Source organism: Episyrphus balteatus, chromosome 1, assembly GCF_945859705.1.
Source record: "Episyrphus balteatus chromosome 1, idEpiBalt1.1, whole genome shotgun sequence".
NCBI lineage: Eukaryota > Metazoa > Arthropoda > Insecta > Diptera > Syrphidae > Episyrphus > Episyrphus balteatus.
This window is the reverse complement of record NC_079134.1, coordinates 17,349,920-17,370,269: the sequence shown is the minus strand read 5'-3', so window position 1 is coordinate 17,370,269 and position 20,350 is coordinate 17,349,920. Positions and strand designations below refer to the sequence as shown.

The 20,350-nt window shown below is 30.6% G+C and overlaps 1 protein-coding gene across 1 annotated transcript in view; it reads left to right on the top strand.

Moving 5' to 3' along the window:
* LOC129907400 (ras-GEF domain-containing family member 1B) overlaps positions 1-20,350 on the top strand; it is a 281,991-nt gene that overhangs the window by 156,696 nt on the left and 104,945 nt on the right. Inside the window, exons 8-9 of the mRNA XM_055983580.1 lie at positions 1,105-1,239; positions 4,732-4,875. Of these exons, the coding sequence (XP_055839555.1) occupies positions 1,105-1,239; positions 4,732-4,875 (279 nt within the window). The remainder of the gene's footprint in view (positions 1-1,104; positions 1,240-4,731; positions 4,876-20,350) is intronic.

Below are 20,350 nucleotides of genomic sequence, written 5' to 3'. Positions count from 1 at the left end.
AAACTATTTTTCAAATAAAACAGCTTTTAAAAAAAATTTCGAAAATCGTTAGAGCCGTTTTTTAAAAAAATAATTTTTTATATAGGTATAAAAATGTATAAAACATTTTTCAAAAAAAAAAAAAAAAAATTAGTATGCAATTTTGAAGAAATAATTAATTTACACATAAAAACGAAATTTCAAAATTTTTCATTGACCTGTTTTCAAAAAATTGATTTTTCAAAAAAAAAATGTTGAAACATTTTTTAAAAATGCAAAAATATGTTTTGTATTTATTTTCTAAAATTTTTATTTTACTTTTCGTTGAAATCGGGTTAATCTTGTAGAAGATATTGAATCTGACCTCTAGGGAATCACCTAAAACTGTTTACTACCAAGTTTGAAGAAAATTGGTTTAGGCTGTAGCTCGAGGTACACACAGACGAACAGACACAAATGCCGGACTAACTTTTTTGGCATTCTCCATCATCGTAATGTCATGTAAAATTGTTATCTCGAGTTCGATTTTTTTTACGAATCCTAAACTTGCCCTATACCTATACCTATATCGCAGGTAAAATTGGTATGCTATACTAAGAAAGTTATTCGAAATATAAAAAAAAAATTGAAAAAAAAAATGTAGCAACCTGTTTTCAAAAGCGTTATAGCCGTTTTTGAGAAAAAAACAAGCCTTTCAATTTTTTTCATAATGGCAAGTACCGTTAATTTTGTTTCTAAAAAAAAATTAATTTCCCTTCTAGAGAATCGTTCAAAACACATTACTGTACTGCCAAGTTTGAAAAAGTATCTTTTTCAGTCGTCAGATTGTAAACCAAACGAATACCAACGCGTGTGGAAAAAATCAGCCTGTTACAAATGTTTGTACTGTTCGCAATTAATTTTTAAGGAGAAAAACTGTTTTTTTTTTTTTTTTGAATATCTTCTTTTTTACACCTTTACAAATGAATTGCACATCCGGCTTATAAAATTGCTTATTTTTCCTTCAACATCGTGGGTTAAGAACGTTTACCTGAAATATACAAAAAAAAAATAAATTATTTACTTCATAAACAAAAATTAATATTGTTTTACATTTTGTATTTTTTTTCCTCTCCATTTCTATAGTCAAAAAAATGGGACCAACCATCAACATCAGGTGGCCCTCCTGGTGTACAAGATCCAAAAAAAACTTGCAATCTGGAAACATATTTGGAGTGGTCAGCTCGTTTACGTTTATTTGTATGCAATGAAATTCTTCGGGTAAGTAAATTAAATTTATTCTCATGGCTTCAAAGCTCTAGCCAAATACGGTTGTTCGTATACATTCCTGCACAGACACAGCAAATTCTATCTGCATCTGCATCCGTTGAAAGCATACAAAATCCTATGAATCAGTGCAAAGTAAATGTTGTGTCTGTATTTGTGTTAGCTATGTGTTGGCATGTTAATTCACTTAGTAGAGAATTCTAGGACATGTAGCCTAGAGTAACATTTACGAGAGAGAGAGCAACTAACAAACAAATCGTTGAACAGAGTAGATATACCATCCTCGTAAAGTAAATGTCCTTTATTTTGAAGGGAACAACCTTGTATATCCCCATCATAGGGCTGTTGGCGGTTAATTTTGGTAAATTGAACAGAATCACATTTTGTTGTTTTATTTTTTTTGTTCCTTTATTTTATTTTCATTGAAGTTTATTTTATAAGATTCTTGTGAATTTACCTTTCTGGTTTAAGCAACAGCAAATATAAATACTATACCAGTGTTTAGCCACAAGGACTATCTCTCAATAGAAAATCTTCTTGATTAGAGAAGAGGACAAAGATTTGTAGTCTAGATTGCTTTGTATTCTGATGAAGCACAAAATAATCAATTGCCAGACAAGTGAACTGATTTTATTTTGGTCAAAAAACCAAACAACAATAATTGAGATCGAGGCTACGTGTTATGGGAAAGGATTTTCAAAATACCAGATGAGATATATATATTTTAAGGATTGTGTCTTTGTTGGGTTCGTATAATCCTTGAGAAAGATTTCAAAATTCAAGTAAAATTTGAATACCGCAATTATTTTCTGAGGTAATCTTATATCGATTCGAAGAAATCTTTACCTACAAAGTTTCTTATTAAAATTTGTGTCCAAATATTGAGGTTGTATAAGCACAAATTGGTTATAGTTTTCTAGTAGATATACTCTTCATTGTTCAAAACATTTGGTTTGCATTAAAATTCAATATAACTTAACTTAAAATTTAATCTTACAAGTTTGTTTTTCACAAGGATCTGTTTAAAATCTATCTTGCCAAGTTCTTATGTTTACATTATTTTGGTTCAATCTTCCATTTAATGGTTCTTTAATTTAAGTAGAGTTTATACAAACAAAATTCAGAAAAAAAGGTAATTATTTGCATAGAGGTAGATTTTGTTATTGAGCTTTCTTATTTTGTTCATAAAACAAAAATATCGGAAATGTTCATTAAAGCTCTTCAAATAATTAAAAACAAATGTTGTTAAGAACAAAAAAATACAAATTAAAACGAAAATTATTTGGTGGTGGAATGCATTTTAATTATCAAAAAATATTAGAAGCTAATAACGACAAATATTTCATGTTGTCATATTTTTTTTTTATTTAAAAAAAAAAAAAAATAAAGAAAACACATTATGTAATTATTTTATAAAAAATATATAACAATTAAACAAAATCAAGGTAAAAGTTGCATACAGTTTAAAAGCATTAATTTGAATTTAATTTTATAATTCATTTTGAAAGAAGTTTAAAAAAGTATAATTAATTGTTATACAAATTGAATTTTCAAATTATTTTAATCTATGAAGTATGCCATTAGATTTCTTGTAAAACAAAGATTTTTTGGTTTCGCTCGTTGAGAAAGAGAGTGTCACAACTCAAAAAACACGATTTTTTAGTAGAAATAAAACTAGAAAATCATAAAACTTACGTACAAATAGATGAATTTGATAACGAAATTTCTGCAAGATCTTGACCTTGCGTATATCAATCTAATTCAAAATCGACACTTTTTGAGCTCTGACACTATCTTTCTAAACGTCCGATAAGTATTTTTCAAAAAATATTTTTTTCTATAAAAAATTTCTGGGAAAAAAAATTAGTAAGTACCTCTATATGCCATTCTGAAGAAAAAAAAAATATAAAAAAAAGAATTGATGTTTTTGAAATTTGTTCTATCTAGTTTACGATAGATAGTCAGAAATCAAGAAAATGGTTCTGTGGCAGGTACCGTTAACCCTCTGTAGGCACACGGATGCGAATTTGGCAGGACCAAAATAAAAATATTACGATTTTTCAAAAAAGTGGTCACAAAAAAGTCTCTTTATAAGAGTGAAAATATTTTTTTTTTTGGAACTGTGAATACAATATTCGAATTCCTCGGAATATTCTACATCAATTTCATACTTGATTCTCTATAAAATATTGTGACCAAAAAAGTTCTAGTGACATAAAAAAGTATAAACCTAATTCGCACCCGTGTGCCTATCACGTCACAAAAAAGAGGTGTGCCTACAGAGGGTTAATATCGGTCCAAAAAAAGTATACCTATGTATTTTTTTAATAAAAATCTTTCGAGTCGTTTTTGAGAAAAACTGCTTTTTTTACATTTTGGTCCTACTTAAATTCCTTTAAATCAAACATATATTTTTTTAAGCACAACTTTAAAACGATATATAATATATTATGAATTCAAGAATTTCGAAAATCGTGTTTTATTCATCTTTTTCACTTTGACATTGGTTTCAAGAATTAACTTAAAGTAAACTTTGTTACTTATAATTTATGTTTTAAAGTTGAATCTACCCTACCGAAAAATGTATTTTTTTTTTAATTTTGAAATCTATTAAATTTTGTATGATCGTTCGATTAAGAAGTAAATATAAAAATAATTAAAATACCTTTTTGTAATTTAAATAGGATTGGGGTAGTAATTCTTGTTTCAAAAATTCTGTTTTACAAAAAAATAAATGTTTGGAAAATTTTATAAAATTTTTAAGAATGTTTTGAAGATTGGCGAAATTTTCGAAGAAAGTAAAATTTTATTAATTTATATTATGACAATGAATATTCAAAAAACTGTATTTAAAAAAAGGAATAGGTAGATGCTGAATTTGAAAAACAGAATTTTTAATTGAAAAAAGCAGACTGTTTTTTATTTTTTCCAACAGTTTTCGACATAATTAAGATAATTAATTTTCCTCTGCATGTAGCATCACTCTTCAAAAGTTATCAATAGCAAACTCCAAATTCAAATGTGGGATTATAAAAGAAAATTTTCAATTTCCCAAGGTTTTTGCTGTATAAGATAGGTACCTACCTCAATTAAAAAATCTAATGGAAAAAAATATTGAAAAGCCACAAGCAAATTAATAGCATTTTCAACTGACAAGCTCTTTTATCCAAAATATCGACTTCAGGTTCTTTTTTTCAAATCAGCTCCCTTAAGCATCTTTCCATCAGTTTACTTGTCTGTGCATCCAACAATACCTACCTTCTCCGTATATTGCCCATTGAATGTGTAATTGTACATAATACGAGTAGGTATACCTTTTCTCTCTATTTATACAAACAATTTTTTTTTTATTTTCTTCTCTTTTCATACCACATTACATGCTGGCTTGCATCGTATTTTACATCCTTCTGGTGAATTCGGCAAAACAACAACAACAACAAAACCTCTAAAATGAAAATTGATGATACTTCAACAAAAAAAAAACAGTGTAACAGCATACGAGAACGCAAGAAAATCGTCGAACTGTGGAGCGGAGTCGCTCAATATTGCCTTTTAGTTGGTAACTACAATAGCGCAACAGCCATTTTGGAAACTCTCGAATCACCACCGATAGCTCGACTTAAAGTTACGGTAAGTACACAACACATACACTTCACATTACCTTCTACCTTTAACTATTACACCACAGTTCCTACGTGCTGTGTTATGCCGCATCCTCTTATCCTTTTGAATCCCACAAGTGTATCCTTTTCCTTATACCTATATGCACTCATACCGACGGATACGTTAGACTTTACCTCACTCGCCCGCTCAAAGAAAATACTTCGAATGTTCGAAAAACATTCATCTCCTTTGAATACCGTTTTAATGTTATCCTTTTTTCTCAGCAGCAGAATGTGAAGGTACTTTTCCGTGTGCAGAGCGTACTTTTCTCTATTTGCCAAAAAAGGTACACCCTCATTTCTATAGCCAATTCCAATATGTGTACAGTCTTTTGAGGCTTTTTGGTTATGGAAAAAGGCACATACCTAACTTTGGCTTCGTAAGGGACGACCTACATTCCAATACCATATGCACCTATACTCCGGCTGCATAGAAGCCTTTATCTTTTCGCTCAGCGCATAAACTGAATAAAGTGAATGTTCACCCATAGTAAATTTTAAGGGAATATTTTTCCTGCCAAACCTAAAGGCTGTGTAGAGAGCGTCAGGTTGGTATACTGCATATGAGCTTGGGCATTTTGCACTTTCGGCAGGTTCCTGAACTCTCGCAAACCTATAACTCGATATTGTCGATATTGATTTATGGTATTGCCTTGGTATCTGTCCTAACCTGCATTCTGGGCAAACGACGACGACGTCTATAGCATCGATGATGATGGCAACGACCTTTTTTCTGACTTGAAAGCTAACTACAGCAGCTCACACAGGTCAAAGTGTAAGTTACTGAATTCGGTTGGAAAATTTATGGTTTAGTCCTGGTGACCATGCATAACCATCAGAACTACTAAGGAATTTGTTTTTTTTTTTCTCCTTTTTTTTTGTTAGTTTCAGTTTTTGATATGGAATTGATGTAATTTGGCATCAAAGGTGAAAAGTTTGTGCTGTGTGCAGACTGAATCCAGAGTGAATGGTAAGTATTTTTCTTCTTTTTTTTTCGTTGAAAATCGGATTGCGCACTTTTAGCAATTATTTTTGCGAAAAAGGGAACAAACTTTTCATTAGGAATTATGGGAAACTTACTTTTTTTGGTTAATGGCATAATGGATTTAATAATAGTATAGTATGGTTCTGGAAATGAAAATTCATTTAGGGACTTCCAATGGGAATATCGTTTTGGTTTTGGGAAAATTTGCAAAAATCTAATTATTTTTGCCAACAGTTACGAAATATGCGATTAGTAATTCCTAGAATTTTTAAGGCACTTATTTTGTATTATTTGAGATACAATAAAGGTATTTTAATTTACTATTGTTTTTCTTGGTAATAACAACATAAACGAGATACAAGGAATCTGCTGATTACTTCAACACCCTTTATTTAGACTATATTTGTAAAATTGAAGAAGAGTTAAAACAGAGCCCAAAAAACTTTTGGAACTTCGTGAAAAGCAAAAGAAATTCTGACGATCCCTAACTCTATGTCATATAACAACACATCAAGTCATGACTCAAAATTGATTTCGAACATGTTTGCTAGTTTCTTCAAAGATGCTTTTGATGTTCCTTCTTCTTCTCAAACTATCCCTCCATTCTTTCCAGCCCAAAATTTTCCACACCTAAGCTCACTTAATTTTACCATATGTGAAGAATTAATTGTTCGAAATGTCTCAGAACTTGACGACTGTTTTAGCCCTGGCCCTGATGGTGTGCCATCATGTGTGTTAAAAAAATTGCGTATCGTATTTATCCTATCCTCTTTATGTTTTATTCAACGAATCTCTGAGGTGCTCAATCTTTCCAGTACTATGGAAAAATGCTTTTATAAGTCCAATTCACAAAAAAGGGTCAAAGAACGAAATCGCACGAATTACAGACCCATTGCCAAACTTTCTGTTATTCCTAAACTATTTGAGTCCATTATCTGTAGCATGTTATCCTTTAACTGCAAGTCAATTATTTGCGACAATCAACATGGCTTCGTCCAAAATAAGTCAACTATTACTAATCTGCTCCATTTTACTTCTTTTTGCCTTGATTCCTTTGAAAACCGGAAGCAAGTACCTAGACTGTGTGTTCACAGACTTTAGTAAAGCCTTCGACAAATTGTGTCACAAGACTTTAGTCCACAAACTAAAGGCCTTAGGACTTAATGACAAATTTTTACTGTGGATTTCGTCATATTTAAAGAATAGAAGTTATACTGTTACTTTCAGAAATGAGCAATCGGACCAATTTCATGTCAACTCTGATGTTCCACAAGGTAGCCATTTAGGTCCCCTTTTATTTATTTTGTACATAAATGACATAACATCCATTATAAAAAACTCGTCTGTTTTAATTTACGCTGATGACATTAAAATTTTCAAAATTATAAACTCAATTAATGACTGCTCACAGCTTCAGGAAGATCTACATAGATTTAGGGAATGGTAAAATATAAACCGACTTTATTTGAATATAGACAAATGTAAAACTATGTGTTTTACACGCAAAAAAAAACAATTTTAACTTATAATTATATTTTAGATTCTTCTTCTCTCTGTAAGCTTTCCGAGTTCTCTGATTTAGGAGTTATTCTTGACACTAAGTTGACGTTTACTGACCATTATAACTTTATAGTTAAAAAAGCTAATGAGATTCTTGGTTTTATCAAACGATTTTCTCGTGATTTCTGTGATCCCTATGTCCTCAAGCTTCTTTATATTTCTTTTGTTAGACCTGTACTTGAATACGGCTGCGTAATATAGGCTCCTTTCTATTCTGTTCATATAAATAGACTTGAAGGTATATATAGGAGGTTTTTGCGTTTTTGCCTTCGTTTTCTTCCATGGTCCCAAAGATCCATACACCAACCCTATTCTCACAGACTCTTACTTATAAAACTCCCATCACTTTTACAACATAGAAAATTAACTCCCAGACTTAATATTGTTATTGGTTGTTATTGTTCAACCATGTGAAGGCTTAAGAAGTATATTTCTGGATTCTGATACACATAAGTTAGTGCATCGGACTCGCAATTATGTATAGTATCGGATTGCTAAGGAATCGTATGTTATATAAATTGTCCAAAAATTTTCGGTTCTAAAACTCTGTTTAGTGCCAATTAGGCTCTTCTTATCAGGTTCTCCTAGTCCGCCATTCTTACAAAAACTGAGTAAGTTGGTTTTAACTTAAAACAACTAACTTTGAATTTTTTCTCTATATTAAATTTATTTTGTTTTCGAAAAGAATTATCAATATTATTTATTCATTGCGCTATTTTCAGGAAGTTTGTCCTCTTAGGCTTTCAAAAAAACTTTCTTCAGAAACTTCATCACAAACATAGTTTTTTTTTTCTCGTTAAAACCACAAACAACACTCAAACTGAAATGAAATTGTTGTCACGGGACTAAACAAATAGATATTAATGATATCTCAGACGTCACGCCCAAACGTTTGTTTTCAATTCCCAATTCTCTTTTAGCATGTCTTATCTCTATCTTAGCAGAGAATAATCATTATTATTTTATTCGAGACAAATTTAATGCACCCTCAGTGAATTCTAAGTATTAAATCAAACAATTTCTTTATAGGAGTCCTCCAGTTTTTTTGGGGGAACAATAAAATATCCTTTAATACGATAAAGATAAAATTCCTTTTGTGATGTCGAACGTGAACATTTTGCAGGATAATACAATTTCCGTTTTATTTGAGTTAAATTTTATCAAACACTCTGCCATTTCATTTCCTTTTTTTTTTATTCTTCTTCATCTTCTCTTCTTTCGTTTTTCCCTGCAAAATGATGATTCATAAATTAAACATTATTTCTGGGTTATCAATATTAAGGAATTTTCAATTTGAATTAAATTTTCCAAAAAAAAAAAATGTAATTTGCTTGGTTAGCTTTTTTCGAGGAAATCTTTAAAACCTATTTTCATAGAATTTTGCACAAACTTTTATGTTTTATGCATCTTTGTATGGTTTCCTTTCATCTCAACACGCGAAATATTCTTGGCAGATTGATGCTTGAACACTATAAAGTTTTTTGGGTAAGTTTTAAAAATAACCTTCATTTCAGCATCTAATCCCTTTCTTAGTACCTGATTCAATCCTTTTCGCTTCGTGCAAGTTAACGTTCCACGCTTGGAGCTGGTAAATATAAATATAAATGTATTCCCATTCCGAAGGAAGTTTCTCATTTACACTTTCCAAGCACGTAACGAAAATCTGAAATTATTTTTCAAATAAATGAATAAAATATAATTTATACGAGAACAGGAAAAATTATTGAGATAGAAGATGTAGAAGAGTAAAGCACGTACCATAGTGAAAATGATTTATTTTTTTTTTTTTTTTTTTCTTACTTCATCTTCTTCTTTCAGCTAACTTTAAGTTTTAAAATTAAGTTTCAAATTGCGTCATTTTGAAGTTGAATGCATTTAATTAAAAATCAAATAAACAACTTAGAGGCGATAAAAAGTTTGTCTGGTAATTTCTTTTATTTAAGTTGGAGAGGAGTGTTTTTAATTTTTTGTTCACGTTGTTTAGCTGTTAATCTTATTTCTTAAAAAAATAAAAAAAGAGTGTGTGTACACATGTACACGCGACTGAAGTTATACTTCTCATTCAGTATATGTAAATGAATTTCATTTGATATTTTTAATTTCTATTATTAAATTAATTAATCCACACATCGTTTTTTTACATTTTTATCAAGTGAACAATAAATTAATTCTTTCATCCTCCTTGCGTCCATGTAGTTTTCAATTTATTGTGTGAAATTTACACATGTTGTGCGGTTCAGAACGTACGGTATACGCTTAACCAAACTAAATGAATTGAGCATAAAATGTGCGATATGGTTATTTTATGAGAATTGTGTGTGCTTCAGCACTAGTAGTAGCAATATGGAACTTGCAGAGTTGCTACAAAGCTCAAAAGTGAGCTGAGCTCAGCTCACAGCTCAGCTCAAATTTTGAGCTAGCTGACTTTTGAGCTATGTACCATAGCTCAGCTCATTTGAGCTGAGCTGAAAGTCAGCTGAGCTGATGGTTGAGCTGAGCTGTTGGGTGAGCTAAAGTAAAGTGAGCTGAGCTGAGCTGTAATGGGTGAGAGGATACATTGATTTTTATTTGGAAAGTATAATGAAATATGAAGATATTTTAAACTTTTATAAAACACCATAGCTCAAGATGTTTGGTTCTAGTTATTAATGGAATTATTTTAACACATGGATATTTTTATAAATAAAACAGATAATTTTTCGTGATCTTTCTCTTGGTTTTTTTAACCCTAGAAAGATAATCATAATATACGTCTCAGAGACGTATGATTCTAAAAAAGATTTTTGGTCTTATGTTAACACTTTTTGTCATATTTGTCATATGAATTAGATAAAACAGTTCTTTACACGCCATACGTCTTACAGACGTAGATTATCTTTCTAGGGTTAATAGTAAATATATTTCTATTTTTTTAGTAAAATATTTCTTTTCAGGTACAATCCGGTTTTACGACTTTTTTCAAAATTCCGAGAAAATCGCGTTTGAAAGTTGGGGTAAATTTTTTTTTCGAAAAATCCCCGAATCTTTGAACGCTCCTGGAAGCTAAACCGCTTGAGAGCAATTTTTGGGAGTGGTGCCAAATGATAGCTTGTGTCATGGGCCTACGCTTTGCACATTATCAGATTTTTAAAAAATCGCCTTCCATGTTAAACCGCCACATCATGCCTTTTTTTTCAGAATCGGGCTTAACTTTTTTTTTACCTTTAAGTTCTCCTGGTTTGAGAACGCGTGTACCTACAGGGATGGAAGTTATACCCAAATGTAGGTTAGAGTCCCCGCTACCTTTTGGCATCAAAAAAATTTTTTTCATTTTTTTTCAAAATTCCGAGATATAGGCGTTGGAACGCTTTGATCTAGAGACAGGGGAGTGGTGCCATATGAAAGCTTATATTCTCAGCTAGCCGATAGTGGTATAATCCGGTTTTTCGATTTTTTTCAAAATTCCGAGAAAATCGTGTTTGAAAGTTGGGGTACATTTTTTTTTTCGAAAAATCCCCGAATCTTTGAACGCTCCTGGAAGCTAAGCCGCTTGAGAGCAATTTTTGGGAGTGATGCCAAATGATAGCTTGTGTCATGGGCCTACGCTTTGCACATTGTCAGATTTTTAAAAAATCGCTTTGCATGTTAAACCGCCACATCATGCCTATTTTTTCAGAATCGGGCTTAACTTTTTTTTTACCTTTAAGTTCTCCTGGTTTGAGAACGCGTGTACCTACAGGGATGGAAGTTGTACCTAAATGTAGGTTAGAGTCCCCGCTACCTTTTGGCATCAAAAAAAATTTTTTCATTTTTATCAAAATTCCGAGATATAGGCGTTGGAAGTTGGGGCGCTCACTTTCAGCTCAGCTCAAATGAGCTAAGCTATGGTACCTAGCTCAAATTTGAGCTGAGCTGTGAGCTGAACTGAAATGTTAGCTTTTTGCAACCCTGGCAACTTGCCACATGTAACTTGCCACATGCAACTTGCCACACGCAATTTGCCACATGCAACTTGCCACACGCAACTTGCCACATACAACTTGCCACATGCAACTTGCCACATGCAACTTGCCACATACAACTTGCCACATGCAACTTGCCACATGAAACATGTAACTTGCTACGTGTTGTGTGTTTTATGTTTGCCGTACTGTGGCGTACTGCATTTTTAAATACTAAAGTACTGCCTACTCTAAAGGTGAAACGACAGCCCTGCTACCCAGGGTGATCGCGTCATAATCCCTTTGACATTCTTGTCAAAAAGTAAATTTTCATACCCACCCTCCCATAAGAAGTATAACTTCAAAAATTAAAAAACAAGGTTGTATGGAAAACTATAGTTTCAAGGACAACCATTTGAGTTCTTATTCTTTCTGATTGACAGACAGAAGTCTGAAATACTGCATTGCTGTATTACTACTCACAATAAATATCAAGCATTTTTTGGTAAGGTAAAAATACTGCGATAGTACTTGTGAATATAGTGTACACTGTACAATAGGGTGGGTCAAAAAAATCGAATATTTTTTTTTTATACTCCGAAAAATCGAATGCTAGAAAAAACTCACCAAATATGAGCACCTAATATAAATGGGAAGATCCTCAGCTTCGCAGTTTTTTACATCAATCTCATATTAGATAAAATAATGCACGACTGGGGCTGCACGTACTTGCTCTTGTAGTTCAAAGTACCTATCTATATCGTAAATAACTATTATAAATTAAAGATTTTCGTTAAATTTTGAAAAAAAAGTAAAAAAATTCCATTTAAATTTTTTTTTTTCAAAAACTTTTTAAATTTTTTTTTTTACATTTTACACTTAAAAATGACAAATTTTCTTCAAATTTTGAATAAAATTGGCTTAGCCTTTGATGAAATATACGACATTAACTAAAAAATATATCAATTTGGCAGAAAACCGCAACACCATATTTCCGCTCTCCAAAATTATTTTGAAAAACTAAAAACGCAGTTTTGTTAGAATCACTGTAACGAACGCCAAATTTAAAGGAAATCGTTAGGGCCTTTTTCGAGAAAATTGCAATAACTCATTCACGGGAAGAGCCGACATTAGCGATTACAAAAAAAAAGAAATTATCAAAACTAAAAAACGCAGTTATATTAGATATACGTACAGCATTACTTGTGTTAAATTTAATCAAAGTCGTTAGAGCCGTTTTCGAGATAATTTAAATACCTCGAAAAGTTTGTATGGGAGGTATACGTTCTAGGCGTAGGACGCCATGACGAAACCCACTTTTTTGGGCTTCTCGATTATAGTAATATTAGTTTTGATTAAAACCTCGAATTTTTTTTTTGATACGAAACCAATACTTGCCCTATAGAGCAAGTAAAAAATTTAATTTCTTTATCAATCGACTTTTTAGCAAATTCCTTTACATATTCTTGTAGTAAATAAAACGCTCTACAAAATGGCCTTGTACTTTTTTTTCTTTCATCTAACCGTTTAAAAGATATTCGAAGTCAAAATTTTTAGAAAATCATTAAGAAAGTTCATTAACACTTTGGACAATTATAATAATCAAACGATCAAGACAAATAGGGTAAAGGCATCAGTATCCGGACAGTGTTAGTATCCGGACACTTTGTGATTTTTTTGCGATTAATAGGTAAATCATCCTAATAAGTTCGAATAAAAGCACATATATACTTTCTCTGATGTATTTCACATATAAATGCAAAGTTTCCAGCAGATCCCCTGAATGGTTTAAGAGATATACTTCAGTTAAGTGTTCGACATCAGGGGTGAGGTTTTGAAAATGATTTTGTGTAAGAAAAAAATAGGGGAAGCATTTGCAAAAACTAAGAAAATTGAGACCTGTTTATTGATTTTATTATAAAAGGAAATTGTTAGTTTTAAGTAAATATGATACATTTTGTTAATTTATTAATAAAATAGTGAAAAAGTTTTTTTTTAATTATATTTTTTAGTGTCCGGATACTAAAACTAAAATTTAAGACTTTTTTTAGTTCCCGGACACAGTGTCCGGATACTGAAAATATGAGGGAAAAGGAAAAATCGTTTTTTAGGCTCTAAAATTGTAGTTTGGAACATATTTTGGGTTTTAATGCAAGAGAATTGCATTTTTCTCTCAATGTTTCAGTATTCGGACAGGGTTTCCTTAGTTAAAATATGTGTGTCCGGATACTGAAAAACTGGATTCAGTTTCCGGACACCCTTGTTTTTAATGTAATTTTAAGTGTTTTTGTACTTTTAAATTTGTTATCTTATAAGGAATGAATTAAAAAAAAAACATATCAAAGACCATAGAGGATACAAGGATTTATATAAATCCAATTCTAGCTTTGAGAGAAGCTGAAAACATTAGTAGGCAAGGAACAGCAGTTTTTAGACAAGAAAGCATTTTAAAATGGTTTGAATAGCTCTAAAATTATTTGAAAAGTGGTGGCCAGGAACATATTTCCATTTATGACTCGAGTATGATATTAAATGGCGATGAAACCAGGGGTCGAATCACGGCACACGATTACGATCATACCTACGTTAATATTTTGACTATTTCTGTCTCTATTTAATTAGTAGAAAAAAAGAGGGACACATAGCTCCCATACGTTAACGAGCATGTGCCGTAATACGACCCCAGCTTTTGTCTCTACCCAAATACTAGCAAAATTATATCACGGAAAAAAACATAACTTCTGGTATATTTAATCATAATATAGTTAAATATATTAGAAATTAGTAAAATGTACCAGAAATAAAGTTAAATATACCAGAAGTAAAGTTATCCCTTCGTTATTTTCTCTGTATAGCCTCCTTAGGCTACATAAATATTTATCAGACCACTACTGGATGAGGAGCGAAACCTTTTTTGATTATGTTGCAAACTGCGGACACAAACGCTTGCTTGATGACAAAGTGGAACATCATGTGATGGACATAAGTCACATTTAACACTAAAGTTGAGTGAATTTTGTTCAAAAAATCTAGTTATTTTGTACGCATTGCCACCGAAGACAACCCACATCATCCTGTCGGCTGACGTTAGTGTTTTTAAATCCCCCTAATCTGATTGGGAGATAAAAATGTAGGCCAAGCACTTTCAAACTGATTTTTTCACCACTTTTAAATGAAGAAAAATTGAAAAATATGGCTATGGTGGTAACAACGTGATGTTATTGAGAAATGAGGACCCCTTCAGTAATAAAGAATTCTGGAAATATTCGTTCAATTTTGACAATTCCTTCGATTCCGAACGAAGTTTCAATTTCATCCCAAGAACCTCGTTTTAACATAAACGTACCTAAGTCCTTATTTATAATAGTTTTAACGAAAAGTTTGCCAAGAAAAGTGGATTGTTACTCTTATTATAAGAACAATTTTTCGTTTGTTTTGTAGGTATCCAATGAAAAAAGTACCTACCTATCTATAGGATTTTTTTAAAACTGAAATGAATTATTATTAATTCTTTTAACAATTATATATGCTGTTAGTGTCTTCTTTTTGTTAATTGATTAATGATAACTTTTATTAAAAACAATTTTAACCTTAAAAAGTACCTACCACAGTTTTTTTTCAACAATTAATTTTTTTAATAAACTTTTTTGTATATTAAAGTTAGTATGTTCATATTTTTTTCAAAAACAAAAGATGTTTTATTTCATAAAAACGAAAAAAGAACCATAAATTCATATAAAATTATCGTGTCCGGATACTAAAATAAATTTGTCCGGAAACTAAATTTTGCGTCCGGACACTAGTGCAAATCGAACTTTTTTTATTATTTTTATTTTTAAATACTAAAATGTTTTATTTAAAAATTATGTGAATGTAACATTATTACAAAAATGCCAAACTTTAAGAAACTACCAAAATATTTGCTAAAGCTTGAAAAACAATAAAACTATTCGACGTCAAAGTTCAAAAGTACCTTAACTGTCCGGATACTAGTGCCTTTACCCTATATTCTTGTACAAAACAGATTATTCTACCATAATACAGTCGACTACTTCCAAGTCGAACTTTCACGGGACTAGAAAATTGGTTCGAGTTAGACTGTTAGAGGGAAAAATTCGAGTTTGAGGGATTAATTTAATATAATTTTTTCTTCAAAATTCAATTAAAAGTCAACTGTATTTTCATTAATATTAACCATTTGAAAAATATCCGGGGATCTAAGTTAAAAAATTTATAAAAGTTTTTTCTACTTTTTCAAAATTTTCTAACTCACTGCAAATTCATTATTATCAAATTAGCAAGATGCTCAATATTGCTAACTAATTTAACCCTTTCGAACCCAAGTTATGAAAATCAATACTAAAAAATGGTTTTTTTTTTCAGTATTTATCGTGTCAAAAATATCACAACTAGCAAATATAAATAGCAAAGAGTTATGTTCCAAAATAATAAATAGCAAAACTAATGTGTAATTCTCATGTTACATGTTAGTAACATACACTGCCTATGACCACCAAAAAAAGGTCGGACAACTGAGAAAATAACTTTTTATAGAACAATAACACGGAGTTACAAAAATGAGGTTTTAAAATATACGTGGGCGGAGACCTATCACGTTTTGTAGAGCTAGTCGCACTGATTACGAAACGGTATTTAAAAAGTCCCTAACACCCCCAAAATCTGGAGTTATGGGCAAAAAAACGTCAATTTTTTTACCCATTTTCGATTTTTTTACAGTTTCTGATAAGAGATATATATACCTACCTTTTAAACAATGTATAAAACATGTAACTCGGTTAAACCACTTAGAAATTATAAGCTGTCAAAGTTCAAAAATCCCATTTTTTTCGTCATTTACCCAACTTCGACATCAAATTAAAGTATATATTTTCACAACAACATGCTGTTTTAAAAATATATTGTAAAATAATATTTATTTCCAAATCAAACGAGGTATTTTTTATGAAAATCAATTTAGAATTCGCAAAAAAAAAAAGGTACAGAAATTCGAACTTTTAGGTATAGAACAAAAATGTTGTTTTGGCACTTGGTAGGATAACTTGGGCGCCAGGATTTGATAACGGGTTTTTGTAGAGGAGCTTAATACAAACATTTTTGAAGTGAAAACTTCTTTAGTATCGTAGTGATTTGAAACAAGATGAAACGAAAACTCGACACGACTTCAACTTGTTATAACTTTTTTGTTTTAATAGATAGATGAATGAAATTGGTACTGTAGATAGGTAATTAAATAAACTATAAATGTACATAATTTCAATTAATTTCATATTCAAAATTCTGAGATTACGGTAAAAAGATGTTCTTTTTCTACACACGTTATATCTTTTGATCTAGTGCACATACAAATTTGGTTTAACTTTAATACGCATGCTGATAACATAACCTTTTATTTAATATATCACACATAACGGTACGTGCTCTACAAGCACTATATAAGCTCTTAAATTGAAAAATACCTCAAATCAAATGTGGAGATCTGTTGCCGATGATGATCAGATCAGCCACCAGTAAATAAATTACCGTAGTCTCATTTTGAAATTTCGACATGGTTGGCTTTAAAAAATTCTTACTTTTTTGGTAGGCATGATAGATACATACATTTATTGAAGCCTCATATGAAAGGTGATATAAAATTTGTTATAGGTTGTTGGAATAAAAAAGGTAGGTTTTTTCGATTTTCTTTGCAAGAAAAATGATTTTTTAAGGTTTCACTTTAAACAAGTGTGAATTGCACACATGATTTTTTTTTTCTTTAGAAGGGGGTCTATCTCCCCCCGTTTAGGTGGGAGGGGTAGTTTTCTAAAAAAAAATTATCAAAATTAAAAAACAAAAATATTAAAAAACAACGGCAACACTTACAGTAATAAATGATACCAATTCCGAAAGGCAAAATTATACCTTTAATTCTAATTTTTAAATCAATATAATATAACCAATAGTTTTTGAAATAATCGATTTCGAAGTTAAAAATAGGCGAAAAAAAAATTGTTTTTAAACTCATTTTATACTATTTTTGTCCAGACTGTGAATTTTAATAAAAAAAATTACTCACACAAAAAACTGCCTCAATTGATTCCTTATCAAACAGTGAAAACTATATATATGTTTCTATGTCTTCTAGTTTTTGAGAAAATTGAAAAATAAAAACAAAAAATATTTTGAAAAAAGAAAAATCTGATAAAATAATTTGACGAAGCTAGATTATTTTCAATGGGTGAAGGTCAAAAAAACTGTTTTTTGCCTATAACTCCAGATTTTAGGGGTGTTAGGGACTTTTTAAATACCGTTTCGTAATCAGTGCGACTAGCTCTACAAAACGTGATAGGTCTCCGCCCGCGTATATTTTGAGTGTTACACCGTGTAATTTATGCTACTTCTTCTAAGCCAAAAAGCAAAACAATTTCTGGATTAACATTTTTTATATCTTTTTTTTTCAAAATTATGACCATATAGTGGAGTCAAATTAGCTTTATACCTCGGAATCCAGGGAAAGTCAATGCATCTGAAAAACGAGTATAGGACTGCATTATAACAGGGTCAAATAAGAAAGTTAAAAAAAAAAATTTCACCGCTCTCGATTACAACAGTTTTTATGGACCGTTTACTGTCATTCCGTATGCAAGCGTCAATCGGAATTGCTGTCTCATTTTAGATTTTGCTCAAACTTTGTAGGGATGTTCTCTAGGACTGTAAGGAAGCAAATCCATGATGATTTAATTTTAAGTTGCGTGGTTTCCCCGCTACCCGCAGTCGAACTTTTTCAGAAGGTCATTTTTATGTTATTATAACTTTGCGTCTACTTAAGATATCTTTTTGTTTGAAACGCCATTTTAAAGCTTAAGAATAGTAATTTTTGAATATATATTAAAAAATTACGTAATAATTATCCCTGAATTAAAAATAATTTTTGAAAAACTGGTAATTTTGCTGATTTCTCATGGTTTTTGACTGGCTCCAGAACCTTGGCTATTATATGTAGGAAGCTTATACTTACCAAATATTAAATATAGATATTTTTCAACAAATTACATCTAAAATGAACTCGATGGCTGTACTCCTTATGCAAAAATTTTAAGTTCAAAGTATTGAGTATTTTAAAAAAGCTAATTTTTATACTGTCATTTTCCACGATTTGACTAGACGAAGAAATGTGAAACTTACAGTGTGTTAAGTTAAGAGTACGAACTAAATATACTATTAATTTCATGCTTCTATCTTATGTCAAACATAGTGCAATCATAGCCTTAAGTAGGGGTTATTTTGGCTTTTTAGCATTTTTGCGAATTTTCAAACAAGCGGTACACTAAAAGATATGAAAATAACACAATTTTATCTAGAGGACTTAAAGTTAAAAGTTTCAGCTTAACACACTGTTAGTTTCATGTTTCTATCTTTAGTCAAATCGTAAAAAATCATAGTATAAAAAAATATTTTTTCAAAAAACTCAAAACTTTGAACTTAAAATTTTTGCATAAGGAGTACAGCCATCGAGTTCATTTTATATGTAATTTGTTGAAAAATATCTATATTTAATATTTGGTAAGTATAAGCTTCCTACATATAATAGCCAAGGTTCTGGAGCCAGTCAAAAACCATGAGAAATCAGCAAAATTACCAGTTTTTCAAAAATTATTTTTAATTCAGGGATAATTATTACGTAATTTTTTAATATATATTCAAAAATTACTATTCTTAAGCTTTAAAATGGCGTTTCAAACAAAAAGATATCTTAAGTAGACGCAAAGTTATAATAACATAAAAATGACTTTCTGAAAAAGTTCGACTGCGGGTAGCGGGGAAACCACGCAACTTAAAATTAAATCATCATGGATTTGCTTCCTTACAGTCCTAGAGAACATCCCTACAAAGTTTGAGCAAAATCTAAAATGAGATAGCAATTCCGATTGACGCTTGCATACGGAATGACAGTAAACGGTCCATAAAAACTGTTGTAATCGAGAGCGCTGAAATTTTTTTTTTTAACTTTCTTATTTGACCCTGTTATAATGCAGTCCTATACTCGTTTTTCAGATGCATCGACTTTCCCTGGATTCCGAGATTTTACAAATTTTATGTCTAATTTGACTCGACTAATACCTATATAAAAAAAATTTTTTTGCAGTCCCTTTTTCGATACAAAAAAATTAAAAGTATGATATTTGACTAATTTGTTGTACTAATCCAGTAACTAGGCATTATTATCTTTCAATTAAGCCAACAAAACCTAAAAACCTAAAAAAATATTTGATGGAATATTTTTTACGAATTTTTACCGAAAGGGTTAACTAATTTTTCAATAACAAAATGATTTATTAAAAAATATTAAAGATTGGATGTTTGACTTAAAACAAAATATACCACGACATTGCCATTTTTACTATTTTTTATAAAACTGCAAAAAAACTACTTTTAAAAGAGATGATTGTGTATTTTCTCTTCATTTATCTATGTTTTTAATTAAGTCGAAATAAATTAAAACGACATAACCAAACCATGATCAATTTCAAAATAAAATATTAAATTTTAATTCTTGAAACTAAAATTCATTGGTTATTATATGTATTTCCATTAGTTATCTGAGTCAAAAACAAATATAAAATAATTTTACCATTTCGACCAAAAAAACCTTTCAGATGTACGAGTAGTATCTATATGTGAGTAAGTTAGCTTAGCTGAATAGAAAAATATCTGATTGAATTTTTATTGGATTAGAAAAAAAATTCAAAAGAATTGATTTTAGAACAAACAAAAAAAAAACAGCTTTCAAAACATAGGTTAGATAGATATGTTAGTAGGCTAAGCCACCACGAAAAAAAAATCTTTTAGCTGACTTACCTGAAATTGAAATTGAGTTTGGTTGAAAATCAAAAAATATTCTACCAAAAAAAAACCTACGGATTTAGTTGCCACGAGATGAAAGCTTTATATTCTCTTGCAGTGACTTTTAGTCAGTCCAA